The 12,426-nt window shown below is 41.0% G+C and overlaps 1 protein-coding gene across 1 annotated transcript; it reads left to right on the top strand.

Moving 5' to 3' along the window:
* The first annotated feature begins 4,204 nt into the window (after positions 1 to 4,204).
* LOC133519666 (basic proline-rich protein-like) lies at positions 4,205 to 9,530 on the top strand. Its single transcript, XM_061853719.1, has 3 exons — positions 4,205 to 5,051; positions 5,360 to 6,058; positions 6,853 to 9,530. Exons 1-3 carry the CDS (start codon positions 5,000 to 5,002, stop codon positions 8,709 to 8,711), a joined length of 2,610 nt encoding a protein of 869 aa, XP_061709703.1. The 5' UTR covers positions 4,205 to 4,999; the 3' UTR covers positions 8,712 to 9,530.
* The last annotated feature ends 2,896 nt before the right edge of the window (positions 9,531 to 12,426 follow it).

A 12,426-nucleotide genomic window follows, 5' to 3' on the forward strand; every position in this document is an offset into this window, starting at 1 on the left:
ATTTAATTTGATTTATTTAACAGCCGCTTAAAATATTTTTACATAATTTTCAATCGTGGCTGAATGCCGAATGCTTTCGATGCCTCACCTGCCAAGAAATTACAAAATGGCGGACGAATGTTTGTTATGTCACCGTATTAAAGAATTATTTCGCTTAAAATTTAGTTTTTTCTTTCCAAGTGGGGTGAAAAGCATTGTGTGTAAACTCAAACTCCGGGGGCAAGAATATTGCAAACTCGGGTAAAACCACCCTCGTATCCAAACATATTCCAAACGTGGAGAAACGCACAGTTGAGGACTGCCCACCATCTAAGTGGTGAGGATGAAAATTGTTGTCGCGTAGGGCGATGGTGAAAAGAAGCGGCAGGGATTAATCCGAACAATTCTTCAGAGCACTCTCCGTTATACATGCGATAGAAAATGCAGAGTGAGGCCACATCTCTTAGTTACGCTTACGTGGCGCCAAGGAGTCAAGCCGATCCGAAATACGCCAGCAGTCGACAATTCGAGTCGCTCTTCGTTGGATGCGGTCCAGAGGGAGAACCTGGTACTGGGGTGCCTCTGCCCATAGATGAGAACAGTATTCCACGTGTGGGCGCACCTGCGCCTTATAAAGCTGTATAGGCGGTGGGCCGGTGTGAAATACTGTCTCGATCTGTTGAGCACACCGAGCTTTTTTGAGGCTTATTTGGCCTTACCCTCTAAATGGCCGCGGAACTGGACTTCACTCGAGATATCGACGCCAAGGATTCTGATACCGGCTGTGGCAGTCCGGGGAGTGCTCTTAAAACGAGAGAATTATCTCGGGGGAAAGGCATTCATTCCTTTCATCCCTTGGTTAACAATCTACTGTAGTCTTGCTTTGTGTTATCTAATCAACACCATGGGCTGGTAAAACCCGAAAGATTTTAACCTCGCATTCCCGAGATCATAACAAGCAAAAAATTTTATATGAATTTTAGTCAAATTACGCAAAAAAAAATTGTCGTCAGCCTCTTGTAGCTCTTGTATCGCAGTGGAAATAACATGGTCACATGAACATGTAAAAAATACGCGCCTTACCATTTTATGTCAGCAAAGTTTGCGTAATGCGTAAATTGCGTTCGTCTATTTGGAACGCCTGATGGAATGCTACATGCAAAGTTTAATGATTTTGTTATTACTTATATGCGCGCTTATTTTACATGTTTATGCGACTAGCTGACGTTCTTACCACCGCGATACAACCGGCTGACGATTTTTAGGGTTCCGTACCAAAAAGGTATAAAAGGAACCCTTATGGTGCGACTCTGTTCGTCCGTCCGTCCATCCGTCTGTCACATTGCTAAATATCTCGAGAACTACTTAAGCTATCGATTTGAAATTTGTAATAGTTATGAACAACGCTAACCCAGACACATTCGAAGTGTATTTTTTTATTAATTATGGAAAATGCACAATATAAAGAAGGGGCAAAATTTCAAAGTCTAGTTACTAGGTCAAATGGGGTATCATTTGAAAGAGCTCAAATTGAACATAACAAAACATTTTTCTATTTATTTTCTTAGTAAAAAAAATTAACTTATGAAGGTAAAAATACCATTTTCACGTCAGCAGCTGGAACAAGGGTAATTTGCTGCTTAAAACAGTGAGCAAAATCGCATTTTGCTCACTGAGTGAGACAAAATAACATTCAAGTGACCTTCATATTCGAATGTCATTTCAACGTGCGGGGTCTAATACAAGTTCGAAGTATTAGGATTCTATTTCTATTGTTTTTGTCGCTTTCACGTCATTAGCAAAAAGAAAGTGACAAAAAAGTGCATACGTAATTCAACGATATATTGACGGTTTATAATAGACCCCCGAAATAAGTCAGACCGCATCGTTCCAATACACCCTACGACTCTTCATTCGTAATAATTAATTAATGAAATAAAAGTTTAAAATTTAATAAAAATACCATATTTTACGTATTTTATTATACAATCAAAACAATAATTTATGGAAGAAAAAAGTTATAGCCATAGATTGACACACAATAAACGTTTTAATCATCATAAATTGCTACACATATCAATAATACTACATAATAATTGCTACATATATAATGAATGTTGTTATTAGCAATGAGCTTGTGATACATGTATAGGTTATGTTAGTTATAAGTTTGTAAAATCCACTATATTATGTTAAATAACTTTGTAAGTTATTTATATTGTTTTGTATTTGCTACACCCTATTCAGGGTCCATGTGATACCGTAAGAAATGTGTAACTACTACCTAAAAATTTACCATGGAAGCAAAAAAAAGTTGACGATTGAAGTGTCAATTGATGTTCGTTAATTCATTATTTTCGTATCATTTTATTGAAATTTCTTTCGTTTTGTTTTATTGCGGTAATTAAAGTTAATTGTTAGAATACCTTCAGAAAACATGAGTGAAATAGTGATGAAGACGGATTACATTTTTTCAGGTTGTATTTTTTGATGGCTGACTGACGTGAAAAATGTTGTGTACTACACGAGATCAAAGTTATTTACATCTCGTGCGCTTTTGAGTCCCTTACTACGCTCAAGATTCTAAATCTATTATAGAATCTTTCGCTTGCACGGGACTCAAAACAAGCACTCGAAGAAATATCAAACTTTGCTCTCTTGTTGTACAAATAACTATTCCCCCCTTATCTCCGAAGTTCACCAAAGAAAAATTATGAATTTTTTACATAAGAATTACATTATTATAAAGATTACAAGGGAAGGGAAACGAGGACGTGGGAGAAGGAGAATATCATGGACAAGGAACATAAGAGACTGGTTGGACGTGGGCAGTACAGAGAAACTAATTCGCATGACTTCAGATAGAATGGCATATAGACATAAGGTCGCCAACCTCCGGGATGGAGAAGGCACTTAAAGAAGAAGAAAGATTACAGGAAAAATAAAATCAGACCTCATTCTTGATAAACCGTTTTTTACAAAAAAACAACATCGGTTCACATGATAAAGAATTATCCCTGAAAAACCAACAACTGTATGTATACAGGTTGCACAAAATAGTTAGCCAATTTGCCCATAGAATAGATGGCGCTGTACACAATTATTCCTAGTATACTTCTGGTCAAAAGTCTTTCGTGATTACAGTTACATGAGAAAATTGAAAATTTGTACGGAACCATCGGTGCGCGAGTTTAACGAACTCGCACTTGACCGATTTTTTTAATTAACAATAGCATCTAAACTATCTTCTGACAAAGTACCAAATGGGAGGCGATGACTTTTTTACCTGTTTCTGTGGCTGCCATTCCTCAACCCACCAACGGAGCGGCAGCTGACGTCCAAGAGGGTTCATCATACGATTGGTCATGGAAATCTGTTCCTGGCTTGCAGTACTATAACATTATCAAAATAGTTGTGTTTTTCGTTCATAGTTCGATTCGAGGCTACGGAGGAACATGCGCAATTAGGGGAATACAGATCTCTCCTTCAGATCTGTCTAGCAGATGTGTCTGGCGGTCAAATCTGTCAATGTATAGTGGTAATTGAACGCACACGTACAGTATACCATAGAGATATATCTCTACTCCATAAAAACAAGCACTAAAACATACTTCCTAAGTTTGTCCCTAATAAACTTGACGTTGGCAAAGTGCCCTGGCAGCAAAAGCCATTCTAACAAAAAAAAACATACTTGTGTCACAGAATAAATAACAGTACTACCGTACAGAAATGAAACTTCCTACAGCAGTCGTTTAACAGCGACTCAGGGACGAATCATGTCGTCCCTTTCTAATGTATGACACTATCCCTTTCGGCTATTTAGGGTTGTCAAATTTCAAATAATTATCTGAGGTTGTACACGCAAAGGGAACGTCAAGTTTTACCAACCCCATAATTGCTCGTAGCAATGCTGAGCCAAACGGAGCCGAGAGCACCCGAAAGGTCCAGTTTCACCCCATTGTGTTTGAATCTGCTATCTTGTCCTGTCTAGACTGCTAAAATGTTTACTCTTCCAACTTTGCTGTTTCAAAATGTGCGTATTTTAAACGAATTCGCCGTCATACCAATTTGTGTAAAGTTTGTTCGTGTCAAAATTTATGACTATTAATACAAAGGCACAGACGTCATTGTCTTTCATGCATATTTCATTTAAAAATAACATAGAGATATAATTTATTAGCTCGATGTATGTCAACAAGAATTATACCTACTATGTATATTTTTACTTTTTCAATATATTATGAGTCATTTAATATCGTCCAGATTTTTTCAATAAAAAAGGCTTATTTTCTGAGCACCGGGCTTTGCAAATTTGGAACAAAAGTGTTCTTAATTGAGATCATTGGGAAGAATCCTGAAATTCCTTGATTAAGCCTTTGAACACCACGCCTATCGTGTGCGGCCACATGTATGTATGGTATGAACACGTGGGGCGGAAATGGAAATACACCGTATTGGGCTATGGGGAGCAAAGGGTTAATAGATTCTAGGGCAGGACGAAGTTATAGTCTGGCAAACCGTTTCACGTGGATAGGGTCAAATCAGGGTGCCTAGCCATGATGCCAATCGTTCGGTGTTCCAAGTGTGCCTAAGTGAATTGGCATATTGGCTAGGCCCTCAGTTCTGCCGATCAGATAACATTACAAATAAATGTGGCAGAAATTTATACACAATAATATGTACCTTTCATTTTCGTCAATTGATACTGCAAGTGACTAATATATATTACGATACGTACTAAATATTTGAAATGTGGAGTTTATTCAGCTTTGTTTAAATACGTTAACTTACGTCTGAGAAGAAATAATACAGAGCTACCATTCCGAACACCCGACCGTATTTGAGTCGATCGTTCAAATTAACCAGTATAAACGGTATCTCCGATTACAAGTAGATATTATGGGGCTACAGCTTAAATGAATACTGGTGTTGTAAAGCGTTGGTCTCAGGAATAGGAATACAAAACAAGGTATTATCAGAGGGGTCTTCGAAGCTCCGCGCAGTATAGATGTAGCTGACAATGAGGGCTGAAGTAATAGCTTTAAGCGTGATCGTTTGCGCCTGTTTAGTCGGTGAGTTAATTATCTTTCGAGTTTACTTTGCACAAAAAAATATTTGGATATAGCATTTGAATGATGTCTCATACACTCTGGTATTCATAGTCCTGTGAGCTTTTGTGCAATGTTAAGTTCGCATATGGGTCTCAGAGTTCCTGACCATCAGTCAGTCAGTTCAGTTACTTCTTGCTATTTTCCTACTCCGGTTGGTATTCATAAATCTCTGCCAGAATTAATCCGTACGTAGATTCATATCCATATTCTAAGCTTAAACTCATTTTATTGTTCATTAGATTGACAAACAATAAATATTTTTATTTCAGAGTCGGTTCCGTTCCCTGAGCCGGCTGGATACGTGGCGTCATACCAGAATTTTGGTTCCTCAGGGCAAAGCACAAGCGCAACAAACAACAATGCGTACAATCAACAACCGAACGTAGCCGTGCCTCTAACGAACAACAATGCCTACACGAACAGCTACCAATCCAACAACGGCTACCAATATGCACAACCTAGTTATCAAAACGTGGCACAGCCCCGTATAAACACTTGGCCAACACAAATGCAGCAACTTCCACAGCATACACAACTGCCGCAGTTACCACAACTGCCATCGACAGGGTCATTCTACCAGCAAGCGCCTGCTTACCAAAGTTACCAGCGACCTCAGCAGAGCTATGTACCAGCTCCAAACAGCTACGGTTCTAGCTCCGGCAATTCTCGAGCGTACGTTAACTCTGGTTCTCAGAACACGTACCAAGCTCAAACGCAGGCAGCACCAGCTCAAAATTATCAGTTCCAGAGACAGTCTTACCAAGCGCCTGCTCAAAGCTACCAATCTTACCAAGCACCAACAAAAACAACATACCGAACCAACCAAAACTACCAGGCTCCAAGCCAGAACTATCAGCAGTCATCATACTCCAGCAACCAGGTGCAGCCAAGATATACGAATAACTACGGCCTAGTTCAGCCACAATGGTACCCGAAACCAATGTTGCCGTTGCCTACGCATCCCGAAGGTATGTTTACTCCATCAATGATTGCAGATAACTAAACAAAAATGCATGTGCAGGGATATTTTTAACGATTTTAATTCAAGATCGAATGTTGCGTACTTTTCATAGGTAGGTACAATAGTTATTTGATTTACAACGGGGCAAAGTTGTTGTTTAACCGCTCCTGCTAATATTGATACCCGAGCAAGCAAAAGATTCCAAAATTGGACCTGAACCTGGTTCGAGTGGTGGAATCTTGAGCGTTGCGAGGGTTTCAAGGCACGAGGGTTAAACAAACTTTGCATCCGAGTGAAACACAAAAAATTTCACCACACCAACACAAGGAAAATACTAAGTATGAAATACCAAAAAAGTCAAACCAAATTCAATCCAAATTAACGATATAAAAATAAAAACATTCAAAAGTCAATTCTACCTGCATCTAATTACTTTGCCCCACATGTAGATAAAATGCAACTTTAAAAGTTTTTGAACAATCAACCATTTGGTGTGGTGAAAACAATTTAAATAAAGTAAAAAACAAAATAAATAAAATTTTGAATAATTCAGGGTCATTATTTTAGCTTATATGTTCCTCATATTACGTAGTAGTGGAAGTAGATTTTAACGACGTTTTCAGTTTTCTGATAGAAATACAAGACCTCAAAAAATTATCTACAGCTACACTGACGGTTTAAATTTAACTGTGATCTAAGTATATCATTTTGCTTTATGTACCTATCTGTGACTTATGCATTTGATACGATAATTAGTTAATTACCTACTTGAATGTAATGCGATAACTCTTATTTTTTTAGGGCATAACGTACAACATGTCGTGTCTCATCCGCAAATAAAACATATCCTGCAAACCTCCGGCCACAAGAGCAGATACCTCGTCGTCCTGCCGAACGGAAATATCCAGCACGTAGACAACCTCGACACGGTGACAGCGAATCATCCGAACTACGTGGTCGTAAACAAGAACGGCCAACGGATGGGCAGTGCCCACGCTCAAGCCCACGCTCACGCTGTGGCCATAGAGACTGGACACGCGACTGCCAACGCTGCAGCTAACGGCCAATCAGGAACCCAAGTAAGATCGGCTGTACCACTTACTCCGATTGTTCAACCAGCACGGCTATTACCTCCAATGAACCCATCACCAGCTGTACCATTAGCTCCCGTAATCCCAGCATCAACTACGGCGCGAGCAACCGCTAACGCAGTAACAGGACAATTCTCAGGACCCGCTACCCCACTAGTCCCGATCATCCCAACCCCGCCGACCCAAGTACCGATCACAACCACACTACGAATCCCGTCTGGTGGGGGTCCACCGCCGGTAGCCCCAGTTATTGCTACCCCACCAACCCTGCCAACACCACCGATTCCGCCAAGTCCGCCAAGTTTACCAACCCCGCCAACCCCACTAACTGTACCACGGGTACCACCTCCTGTCACTGTCGCTACAGTGACTCCACAACCTACAGTTACTGTTGCTACTGTAACCCCGCCACCTGCAGTAACTGTAGTTACTGTGACCCCACAAACCCCTGTCATGCCACCAACACCTCCAACACCACCAAATCCGCCCGCACCCACAACCCCGCCAACGCCACCTACGCCTCCTACATTACCTACAATCACGCCACCACCAACCCCACCAACTCCATCAACTTCACCTACACCTCCTACACTACCTCCGATAACCCCACCACCAACCCCATCAAAACCATCCACTCCGCCTTCTCCACCATTGCCACCGACGCCAGTTCCGATAACCCCACCAACCCCAGCCACACCAAAAACCCCTGCAACACCGGCCACACCTCAGTCACCACAAACCCCAGTGACCCCAGCAACCCCAGTTACATTACCCACTCAAGCAACCCAACCACCGCAAATACCAACTGTAATAACTTCCCCACCAACCCCATCAAAACCATCTACAGTAACCCCGCGTACTCCGCCAACCCCACCAACTCCACCCACTCCACCAACCCCGCCTACACCACCACCCCCACCCACCCCACCAACACCTTCTACAGTAACTCCCCCTCCATCACCACGTACTGAGCCAACCCCACCCACTCCACCAACCCCACCTATTCCACCATCGCCACCGACGCCAGCTCCGGTAACCCCACCAACCCCAGCCACACCAAAAACCCCTGCAACACCGGCCACACCTCAGACACCCCAAACCCCAGTGACCCCAGCAACCCCTGTTACACTACCCACTCAAGCAACCCAACCACCGCCAAGACCAACTGTAAAAACTTCTCCACCAATCCCATCAAAACCATCTACAGTAACCCCACGTACTCCGCCAACCCCACCAACTCCACCCACTCCACCAACCCCGCCTACACCACCATCCCCACCAACCCCACCAACACCTTCTACAGTAACTCCCCCTCCATCACCACTTACTGAGCCAACCCCACCCACTCCACCAACCCCACCTACTCCACCATCGCCACCGACGCCAGCTCCGGTAACCCCACCAACCTCAGCCACACCAAAAACCCCTGCAACACCGGCCACACCTCAGACACCACAAACCCCAGTGACCCCAGCGACCCCAGTTACACTACCCACTCAAACAACCCAACCACCGCCAAGACCAACTGTTAAAACTTTTTCAAATGGAATTGAAATCACACTTATTTAATTGGCGGGGTAAATAAATAACTTACAGTATTTTTTTCCATTTTTAAGTTTTTTGTATTTTTTTTATAGATGTGTATTTTTATTAATTATTAACTAATTATCAATAAATAATTAGCTAATGTTATTATGAACATGATATAAATGCATATTTATGCGATAAAGCTTTATCGCATATTCATATATTTATTGCATCCATGTATATTTATTGTACACAGGTGTTACATTATAGTCTGTTTCACATGGGCCCTGGTAGGGCACGGCAATTATATTAAATCTAAAGATTGATTTATGTATATACAATATTTGACAATGTCTTATTAAACTTTAAATGATTTGATAGTTGTATTATATAATGATTTCTAAAGTTAATAACAGATTTTATGTCATTAAAAATAATAAATTCAAATATTCATGCTTAAAAAATTGTTACAGTTTATGTCAAGAATATAAATACCTATATAATATTAATTTCAAGCTTAAATTAATAATTAAAAATGAGACAAGTCCAATAAATACACTAAACTACTTACAAGATAATTACATTTCATCATTCAAAAAATCATTAAGCTTATAATAGCACTTATTTATTAAAAAGTCCTTCAACTGTAGCCAAGATGAGAATCATTTGCAGAAAACGAAACGAATCGCTATCATTACCATAAATTATTTACGCTTACCTTGGCGTTTCGTTTCGTTTTCTGTAAACGGTTGTCTTCTTGAGCAGTCCAAGCAGTCCCTGTTAATCGTATATTCTACCTATAGGTTAAGGCTTAATTGGCAGTGTAAACTTAGAAATAAATGGCTTAAGTAAAGCCCGATATTTAGGCGAGTTTTATTAATCTGTGAACCCCACCCAGATCAGAGTCAGTATGGATATGATGGTTGCGCTCTTATCGTCTATCGTGCGGTGCTTCACTATAGCTCTTAGACCTTTACATACTACCTACTTGTTAGAAAGTGACGATGACGATGATTTCGATAATACCCAAGAGTCTGCACAAGAGTCCCCACAGGTCTGCGAAGGTTAGGTTTGTAGCGAATACTTAGTAGGGGAAGTGTCCCTACTATTCGCCACAAGCCTGCCTTTGTCAAGTTCTGCCTCTCGTTGTTGGTCCATAGTTGTCCGATCGTCTGGATCTAATAAGACATGCCTCGGATGACACACACGTTTCCTGACCGGAAACTCAGGAGTGTATTTCGAGGCATTACTTATTCGATTGTTGACGAATCATCATCCAATCATAATTTATCAAAGTAGCATCTACTCAACACTAAAGTGTTGAGCTACAGTTGTTAGTCTCAAGTCCTTGTGCAAATCATACTCACATACCACAGCGCCCCAACCAACTTCCGCAAGAATTTGTTTTGGAGTACCTGTATGCTCTTTAACTGGCGGGGAGAGGCCTGGGCGAAGGCGACCGAGGCATATGAGAAAACTGTACGGATACACACTTTGTAGATGTGCAGCTTATTACGAATCGACAACTTGCTCTTCTTATTTAGAAGGCAATGAAGTCTGCATACATAATAAGCTGCACGATCGCGTACTGTCCTAATATGTCGGTGGAAGTTTAACCGTTTATCTAGAACTACGCCGAGGTATCTGGCCTCATCTCTCTACGGAATGGAACGATCGAAGAGTGTGTTAGGAATGGATGATATTAATGACTAATACAGTGTAGTGAGTGAATATATGATCTCACACACACCACACTCTTGTCCGGATTGACTTCAACTCTCCACAATTTGCACCAGCGCCCAAGGGCATCAGTAGCAGACTGCAGGAGTTGAGCAACCCGACCAATAAAGGGGGATGTGACATAAATTGCCATATCATCAGCAAACAGAGCAAAAAGAATGTCAGCAAGTTTTGGAATATCGTTGATGTAGATGGTGAAGAGAGTTGGAGAAAGACATGAACCTTTTGGGACACCAGCCTTAATTGAACGAGAGGCGGAGCACGATCCTTCCACTTTATAGTGAAAGCATCTGGCTCTGAGAAAGTTTTGTATCAACTGGACAAGCCAGTTAGGCAACCCAGTATTGTAAAGTTTGTATAACAAGCCCGGGTGCCACACCTTATCAAAGGCCTCCGCTATATCTAGGAAGATCGCTCCAGTTGGGATAGCATGGCACCCGCTAGTCATCCAAAAAAGGATGTGCTCCACAAGGCGGTGAACTTGATGGACACATGAGAGAACTAGCCCTGAACCCAAATTGTCTTGAGAGACCTCACCAGCCTCCAGACGGCCTGATAGCTAGGTGTGATCTCTCTTAGCATGCTGTCCCATCGCTCATTCCTAAAAGAAGCCAGTTGCCGCTTCAGATGAGTCTGAATGCGGTTCAAAGCGTTCTTATTGGAAGGAGACGGGAACGCGTCGTATGCTCTAATGGTAGCGTTTTTCTCCCTCACCAGTTCTCTAATATACTCAGAGGCGTAGCGAGGGGGGGGCTAGGGGGGCCGTGGCCCCGGGCGGCACATGAGAGGGGGCGGCAAAACACGGTATTAAAAAAAAACTTAATAAATCAATATTTTCAAATCGTGCCACACAATGAACCAATGCACCGCGGGAGCGCACGGCACTGGGCGACAGTGCGGGGGCGGTCAATCGCTGCCGGAATGCTTACACCGCCGAGCTTAGGTACACGATTGCCCGCTGGTTATAAGTATAACCTATAACATGCCTATAACCCTATATAACACGTTGCCCTCTGCGCGCGATTGCCCGACGGCGACGCGACGACTTCGGTGCCCTCATATTAAGAGTCGGGCATAGCCCGACGTAGGTAGTAGGTATGTGTCGCGCTGCGGGCGATCGAAGAACGGGCGCCTTTGGCGCTCTCATGTAAATACATTGGGCGCTTTGCGTGCGCTGCTGTACTAAAGGAAATAATAACGAAATTAAATAACAAATAACCCTAAACCCCCCTAACCCTAACCCCTAACCCTAAAATTAAAAAAAAAATTAAAAATTAAATTAATTAATTAATTAAATAAAAAAAGTTCTAATATAAAAGCAGACTACCGAAAATCCCGCTCTAAAACGTATGAAACAAGAAAATATTCTCATCTGAAATAATAATTTACCTTTACCTTAGAGCTTATGACAGTTATGACTGTAGCAAACGACCACGGCTGTCCTTTGAATATTTTTGTGAATATTAAATACACATCGTGGGAAGGAGCAATCCGACAGATGTTAAAGGTGTAATTTTAACCGCATTTAGAGATAAATGTCATACAAAGTTTTCTAAAATCGGTCTGGATAGAGATACATTTATTGTGAAAATTCGTTTGTGTAATAAATAACTCAAATATTTAATTATTTGATTAATTATTTAAATATTTAATTATTAACTAAGAAAAGTCAAATATTTAATTTTTTTTGCTCCTTATGACCTAGTAATATATAGGAATACGTGGTTAAAATCTGTCGGGTTGCTCGTTCCCACAGTGTATACAAAATTTAGTAAATTATGTTACATTGTATTTCTTTATTAAAAGATGTAAATATACAATATTTTCTGTGTGATTATTTCAGATGAGATTTTTTTCTTTTTTCATACTTTCAAGAGCCAGACTTTCAGTAGTCGATTTTTAGTTTATGAACATATAGTCAGGTCATAAGTTATGTCACATAGGTTTTGACTGATAATATGTAATACAAAGTTTTTCAAAACAAAAAAGGTTAGCCATGATTTGAAAGCTTGTTTTA

The sequence above is a fragment of the Cydia pomonella genome, chromosome 7, assembly GCF_033807575.1.
Source record: "Cydia pomonella isolate Wapato2018A chromosome 7, ilCydPomo1, whole genome shotgun sequence".
NCBI lineage: Eukaryota > Metazoa > Arthropoda > Insecta > Lepidoptera > Tortricidae > Cydia > Cydia pomonella.

Bases quoted from the DNA above. Each gene is read 5' to 3' on its own strand.
- LOC133519666 (XM_061853719.1), top strand. From the start codon at position 5,000: ATGAGGGCTGAAGTAATAGCTTTAAGCGTGATCGTTTGCGCCTGTTTA. The intron at 5,052-5,359 runs GTGAGTTAATTA...TTTTTATTTCAG, and splicing joins CGTTTGCGCCTGTTTAGTCG to AGTCGGTTCCGTTCCCTGAG. The intron at 6,059-6,852 runs GTATGTTTACTC...TTATTTTTTTAG, and splicing joins GTTGCCTACGCATCCCGAAG to GGCATAACGTACAACATGTC.